This window comes from Anarrhichthys ocellatus, unplaced genomic scaffold (assembly GCF_004355925.1).
Source record: "Anarrhichthys ocellatus isolate YVR2014 unplaced genomic scaffold, GSC_Weel_1.0 scaffold48, whole genome shotgun sequence".
In the NCBI taxonomy this organism is placed as follows: Eukaryota; Metazoa; Chordata; class Actinopteri; order Perciformes; family Anarhichadidae; genus Anarrhichthys; species Anarrhichthys ocellatus.
This window is the reverse complement of record NW_022280078.1, coordinates 2,279,881-2,305,110: the sequence shown is the minus strand read 5'-3', so window position 1 is coordinate 2,305,110 and position 25,230 is coordinate 2,279,881. Positions and strand designations below refer to the sequence as shown.

The 25,230-nt window shown below is 43.4% G+C and overlaps 1 protein-coding gene across 1 annotated transcript in view; it reads right to left on the bottom strand.

Moving 5' to 3' along the window:
• Positions 1 to 412: 412 nt before the first annotated feature.
• LOC116395647 (GDP-mannose 4,6 dehydratase-like) overlaps positions 413 to 25,230 on the bottom strand; it is a 34,148-nt gene continuing 9,330 nt past the window's right edge. The window contains exons 3-4 of the mRNA XM_031869686.1: positions 2,177 to 2,245; positions 413 to 941 (exon numbers count right to left, since the gene is read on the bottom strand). Coding sequence (XP_031725546.1) covers positions 879 to 941; positions 2,177 to 2,245 — 132 coding nt within the window. The 3' untranslated portion in view covers positions 413 to 878. The remainder of the gene's footprint in view (positions 942 to 2,176; positions 2,246 to 25,230) is intronic.

The following is a 25,230-nucleotide window of genomic DNA, read 5'->3' as shown; positions in this document are numbered from 1 at the left end:
ACACACACACAAACACACACACACACACACACACACACAGAGACACACACACACACACACACACACACACACACACACACACACACACACACACACACACACACACACACACACACACACACACACACACACACACACACACACACACACACACACACACACACACACACACACACACACACACACACACACACACACACACACACACACTTATCTGACATACTTACCTGCATTTCCTGGACGAAGATTTGCTGCTTGCTGTCATGGGCAGGTGTAAAGAGATAAGACAAACACATACAAACAAAAACACACAAACGACACAAGTGCCTCCTGGAAATCTCCATCTTAATATAAATATGAACATCATTTATCACAGATTTGTTAGCATCAGAAAAAACATGAGGACAACATGTAAAGACCAGTCTTTATTATACCAAACAGCCCATTTGTTCATCATAAATAAACCCGTTGATTGCTATTTTCCATGATAAGAATTCTTTAATTTAACTATACATTTGGCCATTTCATCCTCCGACAGAGAGAACTTTGACGTCTAAATCAATAAAGTTACGATCAAAAGAAGCAAAGACGTAAATAAACCTTCAACCCTTGCCATCTATATACATAATGACATGATCAGTGCGGAAATAAAAAAGGCATCCCTGCTATGTGATAGCAAAGCAAAATCAAAATGACATGACGCAAGAAATGGACACAAGACACAAAAAAATAGAAGGTTCAGGTAAACAAAGAAGAAAGCACACAATTACTTAATTTGGAAAAGTCATGAACAAATACAGCAGATTCCTTCCTCTGTTGGCAGAACACCGGAGTGCTGAAACGTTTCCCTCCTGGGTGGAATGATGACTGATTTGGACTCAGGCATTTGGGTTTTTCTTCATCAGCAGGACGTCTGCATCCACCATCTCCTTCACCAGCTCCTGCAGAGGGACACCGTGCAGGCACAAGTTAACATGTAGTTACATTTAAAAAAAAAGTAACTTTAAAGATGAACCAGTCTTTTCAATGAAATAAATCTCTCGACTTCGTCTTTAGTTATCTACACTGTGGTTTATATCGGGCCTGCTATTAATGAGGATGCCAACTCTATTCAGTGCCAGCAATAATTCAATATTAGCATTTATTGACTTTCAGCCAAAATGTATTTGAAGAATGACTGATGATTATTGCTGGATATTACAGCTCCATATTTTCTATACTGCACAGAATACTGTGAAGTACCAAAAACCGTCTTCGAGTGTCAGCTCAGAATTCGGGTCAGTTTTGATTTCATTCAAAATGTTGCTAATCTTATACCATATTTTATTAAGGCAATGTTCTCGTTTGGCTGCTTGTGGACTCTTTTTTTACTTTCATAGAAAACTATGTCTCAACAAATGATACCTCTGGTATCCGTGTCATACCAACAGTCACCCAAAAACTTAAAACAATACACATTCCTTTACTCACTACACTACCCTGTTATTGTCTACTCAATTCTGCTCTACATTCATGCTTGTAAGGAAATAGCAACAAGATGTAATTAAAAAACTAAAATAGTTATTTGAGTCTAACTGTGGAGACTTTTGTCTGATTTGTTTTTATGTACATGTGGCTTTGCATACCTTTGTCATATTTTGAGATGTATTGAAAAGATATTTTATCATTTAATTTGATTAAAACCCTTTCCAAAAAAGGAAGTGATTTTATAGTCCTTCTCATATAACGTACGGTCAGCTGGCATCAGGCTGACTCAGGACATGATGACTCTGAGACATGACAGTAGGCCTGGACTCGTACTCTTTCTGCTGCTCCTTCATGTGATGGGCCTCAGTAGTCTTAGCACAAAAACTACACTCACGTTAAGAGTGATTTCACATCCTTCATCTCACTATCCCACCCACCTACTCTGATAACCCCGCCCACCTTCTACATATGTAAAGAAATACAGACTCATAGATACTTGGTCCCCCTTTCTTTCTTTTTTTATATCTGTCACAAATCGTTATAGGCCTTCAAATATATAATTTTTATCTTTGGGCATTGTCCTTTCTGTGGCTCAATTACAGTATATTTCATCAAATCATTCCCCGTATGTACTCGTGTGTCAAAAATATCATTAATAGCATATTGATTTCATCCACATCATCCAGCTCATCAGATGTGTGACACGCACCTCAAAAGTGACCTTTGTCTTCCAACCCAACCTCTGATATGCTTTGGTGCTGTCGCCTTGCAGGTAGTCCTGTTAAAAGGAAAGAAAGAGGAGAGAGAAAGGGAGGGAGAGGGGGAAAGAGAGAGGGGAGAGAGAAAGGGAGGGAGAGGGGGAAAGAGAGAAAAAACAAATCATCCGTCATGTCTGATGTGATGCCCACGGGGAGGAGAACCCTGCAGCCAGCTGATGTGTTGTCCTCAGATGAAGACATACTGGATTTAACTCAATGTCCAAACCTGACGTCTGCAACAGGGTGCAAAGGATGGAAGGTGATTCTCTCTCTCTCTCTCTCTCCCCCCCCCCCCCCCCACACACACACACACACAGTATCTCCCCTCTCTCGGGGAAAAAGGGAGGTCACAGAGTCTCGCTGGCCATCAATCGCCCCTCTCGGCTCCCCACCACCAATCTGTCCAGACGGCCCCCGTCGGTGCCAGAGGATGATGAATTGTGGGACTCTGGTGGTGTAACCCCCAGTCCAGGACCCCCCACTCACCTTCCCCCCCTCTTCCACCCCTAACTCATTTCCCCCCCTGTTGTGTTTTGCACCGGGTTCAAGATCCAGCGAGACCCTTCATGAGACCACCAAAGAGACCGAAAAAAAGAAAAACTTTCCCCTGTACGTCCTTTATGTTTGTAAAGCTCTCTCTCTCTCTCTCTCTCTCTCTCTCTCTCTCTCTCTCTCTCTCTCTCCCACTTCTATTTCCAACTCAATTTCATCTCTCAGGCATCATCCGTATTAAGTTTGTATCAGAAACGCACTTGTTGGCCTCGAGGGGTCTAATAAAACGTGATGAATCTCCTCTTTCAATGAACTGATACTGTATGTTCCTTAATCCTGCAGCTGATTCCAAAGTGAACGACTGCTCCGAGAAAACCCCGAGTTGAAAAGTCAACAAAGACTTCTATTTTTCTTTCTTTTAAAGTTTTTTTTTTTCTTTCTTGTAATCTTTAACAGTCGTGGCTTTGATGCTTTCTCAAGAAACGCGTGGTGGTCTCCCCCTTTCTTTCTTTGTTGTTTTCCCTCTGCATGGAGGTTGTATTTATATAAACTATATCGCCAAAAGTATGTGGACACCCGGGCATTTCACTCACGTGTGATTGCTGAGCATCTCGTTCCCAAACCATGGACATTAATTGCTGCTACAATAGCCGACGCACTTCTGGGAAATCTTTCTTCAAGGTTTAAGAGCCCGACTGCAGGAATTTGCTTCAATTCAGCCACAAGAGCATTCAAGTTGATTGATACTTGTGCATTAAGGAGTTACAGGGTAGCTACGCAGCATATATGCACAGAGCTGCTTCAGCTGAAGTGCCCCTGCTGAAAAATACGTACGTCTTAATGGTGTGTTGTGTTATGTGTGTGTATGTACATTTGCTGTACTTGGGAAAAGCCAAAGACACATTTCCATTGAGGTGGAAAATAAAGACGATTTAATCTAATCTAATGCCCGTACAGAATTTTGTGAGCGAAGACAGCGTGTAGCAAAATGGAAATGCAGTTATCCTCTCCTTTTTGGTGACACACATCTAGCCAAGCCAACTCCCCTACACATGCTATCATCACTCTCCATCATGGCGAATCACAGGACGTAAATATGCCAACTGCTCTGAATAGTCTGATACTCTCTAATGAATGAGGGCAGACCTTCCCGCTGACTGATTCCAAGCTGTGAAGTTCTTCCATCGAAAATACAATATATGATGACAAACCTACTGGATCTTGTGCAATAATTGCATTTATTCTAGTGCAATAATTATATTCACACTATAGCAATTGTTGATTTGACTGTTTATTTTAGAGCCTGTGTTGTCGGGATGTATGTTTGCAGAAGTTGTTTTGTTTTTCCTGTGTGTCTTCAGGACTAGCGCTCCTAATTCCATTGTAAGGACAAGAAAGGCTTTCTATTCTATTGTATTCTATTTATGGACCTGACCTAGCCCATTATCATGTTGAAACAGGAAAAGGGTTTTCCCCCCACACAGTTGCCACAAAGTGGAGGCGCATTTTGGGTGATGTGTCATAACATTTCCATTATGAACCAATATGCTTTGCCCGATCCATGAAGAACAGCCCAGAAGTACACAGGCGTCAGGCGGCCATATAGTGAAAGAAAGAGAGCAGTGTGTGTTATCTGACGTTGAACCTCTTGAAAATGTCTTTTCTGGGTGATCTTATTACAGAGGAACGCTCACAGGGGCACTGGCATAGTTCAGCCTTTTTAGAGAGCAGGGACCCACATCTCAGGGAGGCTCCACGCCGCTTAATCACAGTCTTCTGATTACACACACACACGGAGAACAAGCACAGGCTGATTCCGTCTGCGACACCGCTCGGTTTGAAAACCTGGTTCAGTTCAGGGTGTTTTTTTTATTACTTTTGGACATCACAGGGTGCACATGCAGATGAAAGCTACTGGGCCTTTTCCTGTAACGGCAGCACAAGCAGCTCTTTCTCATGTGAGCAGCTCTGTACATTACTCACATCCATTTCTGGCTCCGAAGCCATAACTGGAAACATTTTCAGACTAATGACCTACAGCAACGAGACATAGTTAATCATGGGGCCGAATGTAATTATTATAGGGTGACTTACTCCACAATTACATTAAATAATCCACTTGCTTCATAATTATGTTGATTAGGGTTTGTAATGGTGAACATTTTCAAGCTGGCATAAAAGAAACATCGACTGGTCTCCTCACGAACACTGAAGCCGGTCTGAAGTCAAGTGTTACGCACAAATTCATTTTGTTTTGTGGAAAATAAACCCGGTTAAACATTTGTGCTTCTATGTCCCTTGTTGATTGGTTGCTAAATGCAAAGAGGGCGGGTCTTATCTGGTATGAGCCTGTCAGAGGCCAATGCCAGAAAAAGGAGAGGAAAACAAATGCAGGAAAGTTGGCATGCTGCAGAGCAGTGAGAAGAAAAAGACTCTGAAGCAGCGTTTTGTTTAGTTTCTGTCTGCGTGCATATGTAAATCAAATGAAGTGAAATAAACTCAGAGCTGTGACGTAAACGCCAGGCGGCAACCTCCGGCTCTGAAGAGCGATGCCATGAGGAAGTGCCTTAAACGCGAATCAATGGGTAACGTCACTGTGACTACCTCCACCTCTCATATGCCGTCGATGGTTGATGCCAAAAGACGATGTGAGGAGTGAAAGAACGCCCACGGGAGAAGACCCCCGGCAGGAGAACCCTACCTTTAATGTATGCAGTGACCTTCAGCTACCTGCTATGTGTGTAGCCTCAGTCAAGGTGCCATCCATCTGTCACTCACTTCAACTGAAGCCAGAGCAACTGACAAATATAAAATGAAGAATGACTGTTTTTAGTTCAGCTCCAATTGGTTCCAGCAGACTAACAGGTAAAAGTTTGCTTTCGCCGAACTTTAACTAGTGAATTTGCGTAGGCGACCAATATGAGTGTTGTCTCACAAGTCATCTAGAGACCTGGAGACATGAAATAGGCCTGACTGTCGAACCTTTCAGATTTGTTATTCATGTAAAGTTCTTGTAATGCTGCTTGTGATTAGGACATTAAACACTGAGGAGTCTGGCACACTTTGTTCGTTGGATTTTGTAGAAAAACAAGTTTATATTCTTTAAACTAAGGTATCTCCAATATTGAAACATTGAAAGTGATACGCAGCGCCAACAGGAAGCGGTGTACCTTGTATTATCATCATATTTGTCATCGTCATAGTCACGCCCGATCTCTGAAATCTCCATCTAAGCTTGGTAGGAGAACATCTGTTGAAATCAGACTCTTGTGTGCCAAGTCTGCCGTCTTAGCACACAACCACACGGTTCAGCATCCAGGAAGCTAATCCGGCGCCTGGTCTTTCTCAAGCAGGATTTCTGCAGGTGACAGACAATCTCACCCTCGCAGATCCGTCTGGAGAGCGCGGCTCACTGGAATAAAAAGCTGCTTCCAAACTGCTAACAAGAGCGTTCTGCGGCCAAGTGAACTCACCCCAAACACAGCATGTAGCAAATAATTCAAACACAAACTACTAACAGATGCGGGGGCACAATATAATCGTCATATGGATCCGATTTTGAACCAAACCCAACATTTTGGTATATCCTGTTTAAGAGCAGCGCTCTGCCCATGTCTGAAACTACGCAGCAGCGGTAATAACAACAACTAGAAAGCCGAAGATTAGCCGTGACAAGATGTGTCCCTCACCCTGCGAGCATTAGAAACATTTTAGAGATTATATTTCAATGTGTGCGCTATACGCCCGCTCACCATCTGAGACCACATTACAGGCCGGTGAGTGAGCATCACGGGCCCCGAGCACCGATGTGCATCCTGAGCAGGAAGTAAGATGGGGGAGAACGCGTATGCAAATGCTTTCATACCAGAGCCAAAGTTGGAAAAATTGAGAGCAGAGTTTTATTTGTTATGATGTGTCTGATGGGTTCAGAGCAGGCACAGTAGTGGCACACATGAGTATTTGTTTTTGAAAACGATGGATGTAACTCACTACGACAGTATCCATTCGCTTCAGTGGTTGTTGCTATACAGAAGATCCAAAAAGTGATTCAAGTCGCTAAATTAATTCAAGACGAAGCTCAAAAATTTGCAAAATAAGCTAAAGTTCTGATTGGCTGTTTTATAGCAATGCCCTCAGGTAGTCACATTATCTTTTACTGTTGTCAAGTACAGAATTGCCTGAATTTATTTGTCAATAAATCAGCTTCATTTTCAATCACTTGCTAATTGGTAGAACTGACAAATCAACCAGGAGACTTTTATGACTCTCCGAGCGGTAGTAACGCTCAAGTGGCTCACCGGGGACAAATGAGAGCTGACATCTGCTCCTCAATGGATGCTCTCGTGGTGGTTGGTGATATCGGGGAGTTGAAACATGTTTTAAGTCCATATGTTATGTTAATCTGAAAAGGATCTTGTTTTGGCCATGCTAAATATGACTTTTGCCACTCAGAAGAAAAGACAGAAGTAGCATAACCTTATACTGGAAAATGTCTTCGTGAGGAGGACAACTAACTAACTGTGACTCTTACTGTAAGTTAACCGGATTGCTTTTTATATGGTTAATGGTTTTGGAAGGCATTGACAAACAATGTCATCCTGGCATTATACGGCAACAGAGGAGAAAAATGCTGACGTGGGTTATGTTTCCATTTAGTATGAAGTACTTGCTGATATTTAGTTTGATCAGAAGCAGGACGAGGGGTGGAGGGTTGACCTTACTATACAGGACTGTTTTTCAAAACTTCAGTATATCCTCGCCAACCACGTGGCCTATCATTCCCCATCTGTCCCTTCTTGCCTTTTTTTCCCTGACACGCTCCACTCTAATAAAGACGAGACGCCATAAAAAATAATCTTTAGAAATGTAAAAGTGAGAGACGATGGTGTGATCATGGTTCATAAAGCACACAGGCAGTAAAAGGCACTCAGGGTAACGATTTAATGCAAAGGAATTCTGGTATCACTGCAAGGCCTTTCAATAAATCACACAGCACACCGGGGCTGACCTCCGAACACATAAGGGCATGCACGCAAACATGTAGCAGCGTGTGAACACACACACACACACACACACACACACACACACACACACACACAAACACACCTACAACACATGTACATATGTCGGGAAAAGTAGAAATAAATACTAAATGTCCATAATATTACTTTCTTCCTACTGGAATCACAACTACTTACGGGTGACACATCAAACGTTCTTGAGAAAACATCTCTCTCTCCCTCTCTCCCTCCCTCTCTCTCTCTCTTTCTCTGAGGGGTGCATGCTGGGAGACTATGATGTGGTTTTGGAAGTCCAACGTCTCTGGCATTTGTACAGTACTGGACATGAGGCTGCGAATACAGAGACTTCAAAGAAAATCAGATACAGCGGCAGAGAATGCTGTGAGGGTCTGGAGCCCACGGTCTCCATGTCCCCAGCAGACCCAGATGTTCCGGCCAGACCCAGAGGTGCTGACCTCGCCCTCGCTGGGCTTTTGACGAAAGAACTCGACCCTTATCCTGGGCTTTTTATACACGGGATGACGACGACGCTATTACGACAGCGATGGGAGACATGAAGGAGGGATGAACATGAAAATTCAGTTCGCCCTCCAGAACTCTAACTGCTGCCTGTCCGTAGGGACATGGAGGCGGCTGCGTTCTCCCTGCGACCGGGTGTGTGAGCTGGTATAAGTGTGTGCAGGTCGGGACATACTCCCAGCAAAAAAAAAAGAAAAGCAGAAAGAGTGAGCTTCATTTGTTCAGACTCAGAACCACAAATCTGTCACTGGTCAATTTCTAACGCACCTCAACATACTTTAAAGCACAAAAGGCCAGTTTCATCTGGAGGAGGAAATAAGAGACTCATGTGGTGGTGTGCGTACCATTGGTTGTCTCTTTTTCTGCAAAATTCTGAATTCTTATAAATACAGGCCACTGTATTTATATTTTTGGATTGCACCGGCAATATTTATGTACATTATGTACATTATAGCTTATTGATGTTAAAATGTATGTATGTTTTTTACATTTTAACACCTTAAGATCCAGTTTTTCTCTTCTATTTCCCCTTCAGTTGCTTTGAGGCAGGACAATAACTAGCTCTTCATCGACACTATATGATGTTTACAGTGAGTGAAATATGTAAACCCATGTGTTTTTTCTGTTTTTTTTACAGCTGCAACGTTCCATGAAATGGAATCACTCTACATTCAGCCTGATTTATTTGGCGTTTTAAGGAATCCTGGCATCTCACTGGAATTTTAAAGGAAGTGCTTGGGGTTTGATTTAGATTTGTGATGATTGGGGTCGGAAAGGTTAACCGTTTGTGTCTGTGTGTGTGTGTGTGTTAACATACTTTGGCAACACAAATCACACATTTCAAAGCACCACTGAAATACATTTAGATGAATCGTGAGATGCTGCGTCTTTAGGAATCCAAGAAAGTTATTAGCCACTCCCAGCCAGAGGTCAAAGGTCAGGTCCAGTGTGTGTGTGTGTGTGTGTGTGAGAGCGAGAGAGCGCTGTGTGAGTTATAGCTCAGGTTTCCTTCCCTGACTCCCCATGCAGCTTGGCCTGCACACAATGTGTTGAGTGACCTCTAAAGGGTGGCCCTGTCACCCTGATGAGTCTGTACACTACACTACACACACTACACACAACACACACACAAAGAGAGAGAGACATATATGGCAGCCTTCAAAGAGTCTTGATTTACAGTTAGACCAATGCAGGACACCACAAACACACAACAGGAAACAATTAGCATAAAAGCAGGAACGTGTGAATCTCCAACAGGAAAAGAGTAAACTTGTGATATTTATGAAGCCAGAAGAACATCACATCGCAAACTGCCACTACACTCCGCCTCCTCGCCTCCTCTGGGCTCTGCTGTGTTGATTGGTCTCCATCAGTGCTCATTAAAATTCCTGGGGGAGCCGTGTGATAAATATTTACGCGGCTGAGGACACACTCCACACACACTCCAAACACACTCGAGCGGCTGGATCTAACTGCCGATAGTGTTAAGTGCCCAGAAGGCTCTGGCAGCGAGAGAGATCCGCAGCCCGTCGCGTGGTTGCATACGCTTACTATCAAGATAACGGGAGGAGGCCGTCCATTTATGGCCGTTAATCAAGGCTCAAATTTGAGTTTCTGCGTGTGTGTCCAAGGATAGTCTTCTAATGTGTGAAGTTTATGGAAATGAAGAGGAAAATATCGCACATTTGCACATCTGGATATAAATGCATTTGCGGACACACACACACACACACACACACACACACACAGTGTAACCACAGTGGAGCTGGACTCCTCACTACTGTTCCACTAAGCTGTTGCCGACCCCCCCCCCTGTATTCTATTATTCCTGCGGACGGGAAACAGATCATAATTCCTGGAGTCAGCAGAAAGTTGCAGACTGAGAGAGTGAGACAAGGAGGGAGGGAGGGTGAGAGAGGAGGGAGAGAAAAAAAGTTGTGTGTGTGTGGGGGGGGCTCAGGTGACTGTTCACTTCCACTGAGGTCAAAATGAAACTGTGCAGTTAAGTCACTTCCAGTGAAAAGTGTAATGTGTGTTTAGTCTGTTTGTGCATTTGTATAATATAGTTTAGGTGAAACAGCACTCTGCGCGTGTGTGTGTGTGTGTGTGTGATGAGTGTTTTTCTATCAGTGTTTCATATTTCAGGAGACATCAAAGGCGAACATAATTTCCCTTCTTTAAAAAAATCGACATTGTTTACAATCATACTACAGAGAGAGAGAGAGAGAAAAGGTCATCCAGTCTTATCTTAATTGTTGGGTAATCTCGACAAAGCACTGGATGGTCTGTCTGGGCTTTGACACCCAGCCTCAGTGTTTGGATGATGTTTGTCGTCCACTCCAGTGAATTAAAATAACATCTTTCTCACCAGAAGCAATGCTAACATTGCTAAATAAAGCTGGAGAAGAGGGGGCATAGGGCCTTCCAAGACAGGCAACTCATGTGGAAATGATTCTTAATTATCGTTCTGCAGACTGACACCAAATTGCCCTTCATGGTTACTCAATGTATTGCATAAGTGTGTGTGTGTGTGTGTGTGTGTGTTGTCCATTGTCATCCTTGAGAAAACTATGAGTCTCGACTGACTGAGGTCTGCATGTGGGAGTAATGGACATAATGCTATTCTGTACTCGTCTTCTTGCACAACTTTGCTTCAGATGGCGCTTTTCAAAGACACAGCGAATATATTTTATGAAGAGTAATAATTTTGTGAGCCTCCTGTCTTTGTGACACGGAGCTTCCTGAGACCATTCTCAGACAGGTCCGCTGGCCTAGCTGAGAATCACTGGTTTAGATCACTGGAGTACACTGGACCTGTTTGACATCCTGTTTGACTGAGGTTGCAGTGGACACTTGTAAAGCCGTGGCTCATAGGTACAATGTTATTATGCTCTAAAGGATTGCTGAGCTACACAAACCACAATAAACTACAAAAATATGTGTTTTCTCTAAAATGTTGTAACTCTGGATCTACAGCTTCACAAACCGGGCTCTGTATTCATTTGTATGAACTCAGGATAAAGCTGCACAATGAATCAAAATTTTATCGTAATAATTCCTACTGCCATTTTTAATCGCAGGAAGCATTTGTTAAAGGTGAAATGTGTGTCGAAATACCATTTTAAATGAAATATTGTGATGCTGCAGAAATGTCTTGGCCTACACATCATATTCTACAGACTTCAGAAATCTTTGTTTGGTACTGATCCGTAAAAATGAACGTTCCCTCTAATATCGCAAATCATATCGCAAGAATTTTTTCAAAATCCAGGAGAAAAATGTGGACAAATATTGTGATGTAGATGTGCGGGAGAGATATATAGAGGGGAGTTATGGTTGAAGGACAAACAAGCAGTGTAGCGCACACACACATATACACGCACACACACACACACACACACACACACACACACACACACACACACACACACACACACACACACACAGGGGACGTGATATATGTGGTCTGATTCAGGCCTTGGCTGAGCTCTCGGCGGTGTCGGGGTTAAGCGAGGTGTTTCCACTCAAAATCTGCTGTCTGCAACTCTCAGCTCCCAACACACTATTTATTAGTCTCTCGCTCTTTTAACCTCAGCTGCTCTCTGAACATGCTAACGTAACGAGCAGCCATCACTCATCCTCTGCATCGAGTCTGCATCGCTCAGCGTTGAGAGGAACGCTTTGTTCTGGATATTCACATGCTCCAAACACAGTGTGTATCAAGCAGTGATGTGAAAGACTTGATCAAAGCCATTCAAATATTCAATATTTTTCATAAATTAAAACTATAGTAGGTTTGGGTTCTGATAACTGTCTCCATTTTCATTTCTCCTATTTTTGTTGATGATATTTAAGGTCAGGGGTTGCAGGACAAATCTAAGGGACCGTGAGACAATTAACAGGAAAGAATGGAAGAAAAAAACACAATTTGTCTTCTAACTTTTCTTGCGTTTTGTTTCCCATTAACATTAAACAATCTAAATTTGGCTTTACAGAAAATGTCTTCAAAGGCTAAAGCATTACAACTGTTTTGAAACAGTTCTGAGTCGGCACGTATACCTCAAATACGGGTGATAAACGAATTTACATAATCCAAACAAACAGGTTATCTTCTGAAAACGGCCGCATCGTTTACTGCAAAAGCATCCTTCGTAAAAATTCAGCCGTCAAGAATCCTAGAAAATAATCAAACACAAGCGGCTTCATATTGAAAACAGGGTGAAATTTAAAAAATGCTTTTAAACTCTAACATTTTAAATGTTGTGAATAGTTCAACCCCATGAAGAGAAAGCACATTTCTCACTTTCCTCTAATCTACACACTTCTCCCAAACAATTATCCTGGGGACATTTTCTGCCCTGGAAAGTGGGTCTCTCTTCTTTTTCTGCAGTGACATTGCTAAACAGTCGTGACTTTAGCATCTCATCAGTGAATAGAAATAAGGTAGAAGCAGCAGGTACAAAGAGGGCAAACAGGAGAAAGAAGGAGGCTTGAATGGGCATGCCCATCGGTCCTGGGTCGATGGATTTCAATCCCTGCGCCCTTCCCTTCTTCCCTCTGCCTGTTGGGGGGTTGGATGACATATGGGGAGGAGGAGGGAACAGTCCTCTATAGGCTACATCTCCTCCAGAACGGCGTTTCCTCTCCGAGCAGCATTCCTCATTTTATCAGCCCCAATAATCTGCCGTTGTCCTCGTGCCCAAACAGGGAGAGCCGGGACCTGAGCGAGCGCGAGTGTGCCGCTCTCTCTCTCTCTCCCTCACGCCGACTCCCTCTTTCTATGTCTGTTGGCTGGCGATAGAGTGATAAAGCCGGGAGAAAAACAGTGAGCTGTCTGTAGGGGAAGCGGAATGTAACCGAACACACTTGTGCTTTACTTGAGTATTTCCATTTTATGCTGTGTTAGACTTCATCTCACAGGGAAATATTGTACTTTAGACTCCACGGCAATTGTAATTACCAGTTACTTTGCGGATGAAGATTTTTTTTTCACACAAAATGTGTGAAGATCTACAAATATATTAAGAACTGTACTTTATTAAACTAACAACAGCACATAATATAAAATAGGTCAGGCGGAAAAGGAAGACAAGCCGTCACATGATCAGGCAAATTGTAGACGAACAGATCAGCCAAACTTTAGATGAGAGAACAAAGTTAGTTAAATGGTAAGTTGTGGTTAGGTTTAAATTACAGACTGATTTAACAGTTGAACCACTATGTTGCCACTGTGCCACATTCACAGTTGTATTGTGCTATGAGGTGTTATTAGTGACATTGTGGGAGCACTCCCTTTCTGTTTTACCATCAAATACAGTGGTTTAGATCATCTAACTACACTTGTTTACGACCGGTCTAATTGTCTGCTTGTGTTTATTGCCCAATTCAATCCACTTCAGTGAAGTCGGTGCAACTCAAGATTTTCTTCTTTTCACATTTTTAATGCAGGACGTTTTACTTGGAATGGAGCGTTTTTTTACATTGTGATGCCGCTAGTTTTGCTGAAGTAAAAATATATAAATGTTTCCTCCACCACAGCTGCAGCAGTGGAGGGAGGTGTGTGAGTGTGTGTGTGGGGGGGGGGGGGACACAGTACGACGAACGAGCGAGCTCCGAGAATGATTGAGTGAGAAACAGAAATAAATTGAGCAAGAGCCAGAGAGTGGGAGAGAGAGAGAGAGGGAGGAAAGAGGGGAGAGAGGGAAAGGAAAAGTAATGCGACGGAGCAGCCTTAGGGTTACAGGAATGTGGGGGCTCCTGAGTTCAGGAGGGTGTGTGTGTGTGTGTGTCATATTAGTGTGTGAATACTGGGGCGACTGAAGGGAGCGGCCCCAGAATTAATTACCCAATCAAGATAAGAAACCAGGGAAAGACATTAGAGAGGTCACACTACAATTAACCTCTTAGTCTAAACCTCTCTCTCTCTCACACACGCACGCACGCACGCACACACACACACACACACACACACACACACACACACACAGAATGAAAAAGTCATAGACCTGGAGGTTCATTGCCGAAAACACAGTGAAGTAAAGTCACAGGTCACAGTTCGATATCACCTTCCAGCAGTGACTTTCGCTGACCACTCAGCCCGATGTGCTTTTATTTTGAAGCATTTCCTGTATTCTGTTATTTTTGGGGAGGTGCAGTGAATCTACCTGTCCGGTTCCAGAAACCCTGGCAGAGCCGGCTTGTTTACAGTGGGATATTGAGTGAGTTGGGGGCTCGAGTGGAGTGGAGTCGGATGTGGTTCACACATTCCACCAGAGACTCAGATTACACTGCAGGAAACACCGGCCCTGCAAGACACACACTGCCTGACTCTGTGATTTATAAACACACCGCTCTATGGGACACACACACACACAGACACACACTCGCAGAGACACATAAAAAGAAATCTCAGCGACTCGCTCTGAGCCGGTGCTACAACCTCCATCCCTCGCTCACTTTCCTCCTTTCCTTCCTGCCTTTCCTGTGATTCTCAAACTCTCGGCTCTTAGCTCCGCGTACGTTTTCGTTTGTATCATCGTTTCATATTCTTAAAACTACTCACGTTTATCAAATTCTTTGATTATGATTTCGAAAAACACGATAGGTGCCACATTTCAGTATCAATATCATGACAGAACTGGTGCTTCAGTAAAAAAAAGCACGTCATGAAAATCAATAATGATTTCAGGAATTCAATGCTGAGCTGTATTTTTTTCTGCACTTTGCAAATGGCAGAATTGGGTTGGGTTGGGTGAAATGATGATATACTGCGAGACAACATAATTTTGTCAGTGCCTTTCTCTTTGCTTTCTATGTCATCAATGATGAGGACTCTCCCTGGAAGTATTGCAACTTGCATGAATGTTGGAACAACCTTGATTTTGACTATTTACTTTCTTTGAATTTAAAAAGATTCTGCATCGTAATTCGCCGGGTTCGCTGAAAATATAATTTTGTATTTGCCGAGAGAAGATATTATCCATGTTGCCCGAACAAGGGGAGCATGTTATAACATTGTTATTGGGGTAGGAAGCGGCAGGCTTCATGGGAAGTGTAGTCCAAACTCAAAAATGCTGCCTACAGAAGCAGATGTAACCCTTTAGGAATTAAGCTACATTAGGAAGAATGATTTACTTTCATTCTCCGTCTCATAATCCTCACGTTACAGCCCAACATTCAAAACAGAACACAGCATCATTTATAAGAATGCCAGAGCGATGCAGGCGAGCACTGGTCCCAGTTCAGCTCTGAATCCCTGCCCAGGCCCTCCCTTTCTCTCCCGTCTGACAGTCCAATGGCCATGTTCCCCGAAGTCGCTCAGTGGACAACTCTGGGTAATCAAGCCCAGCTGGGACTAGGGGGCAAAGACACAGGCTGACGTCGCTCACCCCTTTTCTCCCTCACCCTGTCAACAAGGCTCTCTCCCTCTCTTCTCTCTCCACCTCGTCTGGCAGGTTTCTCTCGTCAGGCCCAGCGCCGAGTCGGGCTGGCTGATAGCGCAGGAACCCTGGCCCACAATCCTCGGTGCTCCCTCGCTATCCCTGCGTCAACGTATTACTGAAAAAAGGTGCCGGAGATGCACCTATCCATCACACCCGCTGACGCCGCGGTACAAATAACTGCATAGTATGCAAATGCAGACGTCACAGAAACCACTCTCAGACCGCCGGATAGCCGACTACAGCCTGAAGCAGAACCGGAGACGCCGCCTTTCGCTTGGCGAGACCAGGCGTTTCGGCCTTAATAACAACCCACACCACTGTGTGTCACCATCTTTATCAATGCTCCTTTATATTCGTACACCTTCATATCTAATGAGGCTCCACACTGCTGCCGTGTCTCTCCTGTTTCTCTCTGGCAGCAGTACCGGGTCAGTCTGTGTGTTGGACTGCTGAGGGCCCCAGGGTGGTTCCGCTCTGACGGTAGGAGGAAACTCCTTCAGGAAATACCAAACTGCCACACACACACACACACACACACACACACACACACACACACACAATCTCTCTTTCTCCAACAAGCAGACTAAAGCTCCTGCACAAACTACTCGGGTTAAGAAGCCCAGCACTCTTCTTTCAGTTAGTTTCAGCGCACAGGTCAGACGGAGTCGAACACTCTCAGGTAGTTTGCATTCTCAACCCTGTGGTGTGACACAACCCAGGGTTGAGTTGCGGCCAGGCTTTTTATTTGCATTAATTATAGCTCAATTAAACAATAAATCACGGTGGAGCCAGGTTTCTGCCCCTGAGAGGCCAACCTCTCCCCTCAGACTAGTAACAGTTGATAAGAGTTATGTGCTTCCTGAAGAGTTAAAAAATGAGGTTAATTAGCATGCAGGAAGATAGACACTTCTGTACAAGACTTTACAAAAATGAACAAACGCTGCTGGCCTGCAGTGTGGTTGTACTTGTCAAGCAGTTTTGTCTGTTGAACATCTTTTTTTTGTTAAAATAAGTTTATGAACTCCCTTTAATTCCAGTTGATTTTGAGTTGAATCGATAAACAATAACGTGACACTAGTGGAGATATTCAGCTTCTTTTTACAAGCTTTTAGTCTTCATTTTAAGACTGCAACAGGTAAGTAAAGCTCTCTCTCCTCAACGTCAGATTTGCAGAGGGGAAGACGGAAAGAGACAAAAAATAAACGACGTCCTCCTCCCCTGGCCTATTCAAATCCGTATAGGTTAGTGATGACGCAACATCCCCTGTGTCGTTTTGCATGCTGTTGATATGAGTGACGCTCGGCTCTCTCTCTTTAGAATCAGTGTTCTCTGTAGATAAGATCCCTCACATTTTCAAATTTTCTTGAAATCTAAATGGGTTAAAACTTTTTTGAAGTCTCTCACTCATCTGAATGTGACTGCTGGTGAGGTTCCCGCGCTAGAATTAGGGAAAAAGACAATTATAGAATTATTTTGTAACAAGTTAAGTCTTATTTCAGGTCAGAATGTTTTCAGGTTTCCTGCCATGTGCTCCCGGTGCAAAAAAGCTCAGCTGCCACATTCACTTCCCAAACCTCTGGTGAAGCTCCTCGTCGTCAGGTGTAAAGCAGCAAAAGTAATTCCTGTATTATTAAATGCTAAACTTCTACAGTCTTGTACTAGTGTTAAGGTCAGATTGTTTGTGGTGGCCTTATTGGCTTGGCTTTTCGAATTTTCCCAGATTACACAATATTTGGCGTGTAAAAGGTTTTCTTTTGCAGTCCAGCACCGTCTAACATGAAATATGTTGTGATTCTGACTGCAATGGATTTTACACTCATTTCAAGGTACTGTTTGTCTGAAATGCACCTCTACTCTACGCACACACACTGTGCGCACATTTGTGTGTTTCCAAGTTGCAGCTCTGTGGTTGACCACAGGAAGTACCAATCAGCAGCATGGCGTAGCTGCTACCTTCCCTTTCCCCTGGTGACCTCCTCCACACCCCTCTCCCTCCACAATAGAGATACCAGGATCACATTACAGACTCTGAGGGTTAAGGGTCAATCCCATTTTTCAGCCCTCTCTGTCCCTTTTTCCCCTTACAGATCCTTTCCCAGGGGTTAAAGCCTCCGTCACCTAAATTCACATCAGTTCACGCGTGGCGAGGGAGTGGTATCCGTCGGAAACCCTCCGTCTCCTCTCCCACACTCTTCCTCCCCCACCCACCCAGCCTTTTTAGTGTTTCCTTGACAGACAGTTCTCTGATCTCTGGGACCACTCACACAAAGACATGGACATGGTTTAAAAACATGTTTAAAACACTGCTGGCCTCTTTGTGTCATTGTGTTGGTGTGTCTCTGTTACACCCCAGTTAAAGTCTGTGCTTTACTGCTGCAGAGGATCGGGTTACTGGGAGGTAACGCTGAGTCTGTGATGACCTCCTGCAAAGGAAACCAACCACTTTACAATAATAATGCAATGCAGCAGGATATATATTTTGGGCACCCAGGGTTCCACAAGTAAAAGTCCTGCTCGTATTCTGCACAATTAGCCCTTTTCCCACCGCACAAACTTAATCTGTTCCCGGAGGCTTCTCAAGAGCTCAACTTTTAAGATCCTTGAGAGCCGTTGGTGCGAGGTTGTTACTTGCATTTCAAAAAATGGGACATTTGAAATATATTCTATTAAAAACGCAACACTACTTACCACTTTGTCATTTTTTGGTTTGCTCCGCTGCACACTTTGTAACGCTGTGTTTTTTTATAATCCTGCTCCATCTTTTGAATTTAGTCTCTGCACTGTTTAGCTGCATGTTGTATTCCCATTTCTGGGTGTTTGTTCTAGTCTTTTAAAGTACCCGAAACCTACGTTCTCACCGATTTATGCTCGACTGTGTTAGAATATATATATTTATATTATTTTGTGCACAAACTTAACATAACGTTCAGCTTATTTTGGGATTCTGGGTGACTTTTGGTGACTATGGCTCTGTGTTTTGTTTGCAGCAACAAAGTGTATTTACAGCTCCGATACAAACCTCTGATTGGCTCTGATTTCTCAGAGACCAAGCTGAAATAATGAAAAATGGTCAAATTTAAACATAACAACCTACAGCGATGAGTAGCGTCCCGTGTCTCTAAGTTCGATATAAACGATGAAGTGGGAATTAACAATGGCGAAAATACTCCTGTCACCAGCGGCTCCTTCCACTTAGCAACCCTATACATGTGGCCGATTCGGAGTCAAGGTTTCATAATCCCTGTTAACTACAGTTTGACTCTCAATCAGACAAGGGAGCAACAGCTTAACGTCACTGAATCTGACAGGTGATCATTTTCTCACACACTTCCGCAAAATGTCGTTTTAATAAGCGTCATTAAATTGCACTGAATAGAGAGAGAGAGCACGGCTCCATGAGGAGCGTGGGATAGTTGGTGTAAATGATGGAAGAGGAAGTGGCGCTCATCAGATATGCAGGCCTATGGAAATGTGAGTACAGACATGACGGACACACTGCCAAATGGTAGAGGGAAGCTGTCGTTACCATCGCAACGCCTCAAATCCTGCACTACTTCAAACAACTTCATGGCTCAGTGGCTAAACAGATTAAAAACAAAACAGTCCGGGACCTATAAAGGTTTTGATCAGTATCAGCTCCATAAAGCCCATTTGATTTCCATTGTTCTTATATAACATACAGTAATATCCCCTTTATACCTTTCATTTAACTTGTTTTGGGTGATCGGATAGTGTATGACCACACAGGTGTAAACGCAGACAAAAAAGCACTGAGGATGGATTGTGATCCGATTGTTTATGGTACACCATAATTCTGTACAAGTACAAAGGAAAACAGCCATGCAAACGTCTGCAAACAACAGCAGTGCATGTTCACTGATGTACAGACTCTACTTTACAGTCATTCTTGTGAGGAAGAGAGGGTCTCCAAATTTTGTCCAAACCTTCCGGTCACAACAGATCCAGATTAACGTTCCTCTCCGTCTCTAGTGTTAAAATCAAGCTGTCAAAGTAATAATTGGATTGAAAAATATGAATATTACATTGAGACTCAATACGATCAACATATTTTCAATATTAAAGGGACAAAGGACAAATAACTTGATTGCGATTCCTAGCATGAAAACCTGTTAGTCTGGACTTGGTAGATCTATTCAACTATATATTTCAGTGGACTTTACTTTGAAAAGTTTTTGAGTTGCGATTCATTAAAAATCATATTCAAATGTTTATGGTAACTGGTTGAAACGCTGTAATGGACACTGGGAAAATTGAAACTGCGCGTAAAAATCTGCGACCATTTTCTACAACCTTGTCTTTTATGGCTATCCGTGCAGCAGCAGCAGCAGAGCGCCTGGCTGTGAGCGCTGTTTCCAGACGGCAGAATTCCAGGTGAGCGGAAAGGGAATGGCTTGACTGGGAACCGTCTTGGAAAAGGACACCCAATTCCTCCCTAATCTATGGAAACCTTTTAAAATAATGCTAATATTTCATGCTCCCTTTGTGTGAAAGTACCGTGGACCTCTGCCAAACATCCAGACTCTGCACTGATAGCTGTTTCGTGTGTCAAGTGCCATAAATTCAGCCGGCGGAGCTCCACTAAGCTTGTTCAACGGATAAATCTTACTGCTCATAAAAGTCATTTGCTCCTTCATGTCTGTCTGGTGTTCAAACATTCGCCTCAATCCATCAACGCTGCTAACTGTCAGAACACTAAGGCCTCTCCTTACCTCACATTTCCCCTTATCACTGGCTTCTACGAAGAGGAATCTGAGGAATCCTGGAGCTCAGTCTGTTCGCCAACAACCAATACGACACGGCGAAACACGCACACACACGAACACACTAATTCCTGACACACATTAATCGCACAAATTGATCACAGATGTTGGCGCTAACTACTGCGGGCTGAGAAGCAAGAGCAGAATAAAACAACATAATGGACAATGACGTGTGAATCTGAGCTTGGGGACAATGTTTCGCGTGCTAATAAAGTCATACACTGGCCCGTAAGGCCCGACCGCCACCTCTTTTTGTTTTAAGAACTACAGCACTGTATAGGAACTCCACCCAGTGAAATGGGCTGACTTTGCTGCCTCAGCGCTTCCATCCAAACGGCTGCGGTTCAGTCAGAGGTCTCGCTGCCTCGGCCCCGAGATGAAGCACCTCGGAGAGCCAGCAGTCCTAACTGGCCCCTGGCTTCCACCGCCGGCCTCTGACTGACACCGCTGCACTGCCAGAGACATAAAGCAGGATAATAATAGCTGCTCATTCCTCCCTATCCCATACCGACCGACCAGACAGGCCCACACTGTCCAAATCCATATATGTAACTGCATGATAAAGGTGAATACCTCAGTCTACAGCCGTACTGAAATCAGATCCATCTCGTCAGGTTCAACGTATTCAGCAAGTCACGAGATCGTGGTCGGTCATGGACTCCGTCTGATGCTTTTTGTGTCAACCTTGTAATAAAAGTGAAATAGTCCCTTAAGAGGAAAATTCAATGTTATTCATTACCAGTGTCCTTTTCGTCCATCTGTTCTTCTGGTTATGATGATATAGTGTAGTTATCGCTTTAGCAGCGAGTGCATAGGACATCACTAAACTTCAATAGAAGGGGTACAAGTAGTCAACAAGTAAAAATAAATTACCCAGAAATCATCAGCAAGAAGTAACTCCAATGGACTGATGTATCCCTGCAGGGATGTTTCAGGCCGATGCTTCTTTTCAGCTTGCAAACTAGTGACACTGGGAGGGCATTTCCCCAAAATGTCACTGCATTAATGATTTTTTTGGGGGGGATTCAGAACTATTTACAGTGAAGCTGAGATTGTTGATTTATCACAATTGCCCAGACTATATACTGTAACAGAACTGTGACATTGTAAAACGGTGTGCGTTCACCACCAACGCATCTACAGGAGTACAAATTACTTAGTCGTCGGTAATTCTGAGAGAAGAAGAGTGAGAGGAAACAAAAGTGAAAAAGGTGCAGCGCGTCATTGCACTCCTTTCTACATATTTTCCATCACTCTTCTCCCCGTTGTTATTACAGTGAGGTTGGCAGGTATGGGAGTTTGAGACCAGACATTGAAGTTCTTTGTCTGTGTTGTTCTGTAGACATTGACTTTCAGGGGGAAGTCTGCGTGTTCTTCACTGTAGATACTTGCAGTGTTGCCATGCTGCTGTACCTCTATAATCAACCTGGTGGTTAAAACACGAGATTAACCCAAAGGAATAATGGCCACAACAATGAAAATAAGACCCACGTTGTAAAATCTGACTTAAAGAAGTGGAATATGAAACAGCTGATGGGCTGAAGAGCATCTTGTGATTTGAAAAACTTCTCAACTGGATGTCTGAAGAGCAGTCCAACCTAATACTGGGAAACTCTGAAAAAGCCACAATATTTCAGGCTTCATTAAATAGCAGATATTACGCAACAAAGCAGGCCAACTGTTCAAATCTTCTCTGGGGCACAGGCACAGAAGTGTATGAGTTACTGCCTGCAAGGAGCCATTATGTCAGCAGCACACACATGTGTGTGTGTGTGTGTGTGTGTGCGTGTGGGGGGGGGGGGGGCCATACCTGTTTTTCTCATTGTTAGGATAAAGAATTTGCTCCGCAGCGGGATCTGACACTGTGGTTGTTGCAATCTTCCTGTGTCTGCACGAGTCGTCCACCAGTGGTGGTACTATGTACTGGAAAGTTGAGACAGTTAAAGCAGTAAAAGGTGTGGATTTAATTCGGGTTATACGATATCTGCTGAAAAACTAAGTCGCTGGACAGACAACAGAGCTCGCCTCGTCGTCCTCCAATCAAAGAAACTGTAAAACTCATTCTGTGTGTGGAGACGGCACTACAGTGGATTTATGACGTCTGGACCGCCAGCATGGAGTCAAATGAAACCCAACACCAGCTCTGTTTCTTCAATGAGGCCTAAGAACCGAGCACCTAATGTCTGCTGCTACAAAAGACACCATTCGGACTATAAAGGTGTCACTCTGCTTCAACAAAGTGCTTGTCGCATGGTCTGTAACCCCCTCCTCCAACCCCCTTTTTTGGCATAGGACTGCGAAGAGATTGTCCAAAAGCGTGAGGTGTTATCCCCATTTGAATGACTAAAGCCACTCTCTAGTCGGCTTTTCACCTCACCTTTGACTGTCGCCATTTGGAACGGTTACGAAAACTTTTGCTTTCCAATGAAGACGGGCGACACTGCTCGCGTCTACTGTTGGTGAAATATTTGGTCTACCTTGCTTTGTCTTTCCTTTGGTCTAGTTTATTGAAGTGCTCCGTCTTCCCATGTGCTTTGTCATGTTGTTTTTTTAAGGAACTCTTTGTAACTTTGGTTTTTGAATAGTGCTCTACGACTTAAGATTAATATTCCTTCCATCCCATCACTTCCGTGTCAACCTGTGCCTGCTCCACCTCAGCTTGTAGCTCAGCTTTGCTGTTCCAACGCCATTGAGCAACAGATTGCATAATCATACAGCTGCAATGCAACATAAGAGTTTTTATTATTTTAGTTTTTTAAAAGAGGAAAGACACAATTATAGTCTGCCAGGTTGGTATCTGTTTCTTTTAGTTCTTTTCATGAAACTAAGGTTTTGTTTTTCTGGAATTGAATTGCATCTATAGTGTATATTCAGGGGTAATGGGGGATGAGGGTTGCACAATAGGCCCATTTGTTCAGCCTGGTACCACCTAGCAGACCTGCTAAATATATTATGTAGCTTTAAACTCTTGAACTCAGATTTTCCTCCTTGCATTTCTTTCTTAAGCAGCCTCGACGCTAGAAAATACAGCTCTTTTCCACATTGTATGACATCATCACATATATTCAGCATCATATATATTGTGTCTCTGCTAGTTGCAACACTTCATTGAAACTATATGACGCTTGCACTAAATGAGTTATTGAAACCACCATGTTCTCACGGCTGCACGATAACATCATTTGGAAATGTTCAAGGCGTCATGTGATTTTGTACACACTTGTCATGTTATACACATTTCCCACAGTTTCCCACACGTTTTATATCTCTCGAGTCCCTGAGACCTCGACTAAAAGTTGAAACGTTTTTTTGGGGGGTTTGAACAATGCCTGGCTGTACAACATGCGTGTGTAACAATGGTCCAGGTTGAAAAGAGTTTTGCTCAGGCACACCTTCACATATTGCGTTTTTCTTAGTCCTCTGAATACCTGGACAAAGAAAGTGCAGCTACATCTCAAAACACAAGTACTGAATATCAGGTCAGGGCGCTCACTGACTCACATTTCTTTGTTATAAATAGCAGCAGGTGATCAACTGAGACAATGAGTGTATTGATGCGGCTTGCCATTTAAAGTGTGCACACCTCTGCTTTGGGTGTGTGTTATACAGTTATATGGGCTGAACAGTACATAATTACTGGAATGTAGCTTTCATGTTTGTTTATTCCTTTTATATTTGATATAAATATTTAATTTGACTATTAATGCACACAATTTGGAACTGTGCTTGTATGACACTGAGCCGTGCAACTTCAACGTGAACCAGACTAGCTAGTTGCTTAGTAATGTTGTCTGTGCACATGCTCTGTGATGGCTCTAATTTAGGCCGCTTGCAAAACAAGGTTTTGGTTCCTGTGTCCAGCTTTGCTCAGCTCATGCATCGTCGGTGGGAGCAATCAAAGGGCGCTCCGAGAAACTCATGACATCACTAACTGAAGTAGCGAAGGCAGGTCGCAACACTTCAACACTATGCTACAAGGAAAGCATCCAGCATCACACAGCGAGGATACCTGTGGTATCCAAGGGTGGAATTGTCCTTTAAGCTTAATAAAGCTTGTCAATGCAAAACATAAATAAGTAACCAGATCAGTCCGGTTTGTCTTTGTTACGTTTGTTACTATGACCTCAACTGATTTGTTTGAAAAGGTTTCAACAACACCCGTTGCCTTTATTCTCCTGGATCACTGGAACTATTGTCTGAGCTCCTCATCCGATGACGACAGGACTGATGACGTGTAAGAATATGCAGCAGAGTATTTTGGGTGAATCGGTTGCGCACATCTCACTACTGGAATGACAGCCATCCGCAGCGAGGAGGAAGTTTAGAGTTGACACACTCACAGACAGACAGTTGACAGATGCCGAGGTGTGGTTTGTCAACTGGGCTATTGTTCAGGGGTGATGTGGGAGCTTTTGATTCTTACCTGTAGTCTAAATATAAAATAAAATAAAAATAAAAAACAGGCCTGGCAACTTCTCTGCAAAGGTCTCACAACCCACAATTAGCATTTCATGCCATGCCATGCTGTAAGAACTCTTTTATTTATGCATTTCAGGGAACTAAAAACAAAAACTCAACCTGAAACGACAAACTGTGTATTGCGGTGCGTCCGCTCATGTGTATGCAGCACACACACTCACACAGGCCGGTGGTATGCAGCACACCCGCTTTACACACTCGTTTGTGCCGCACAAGAATAAACTTGCACGTTTAAAACAAAAGGATGATCGACAGTGCATGACTGCACTGC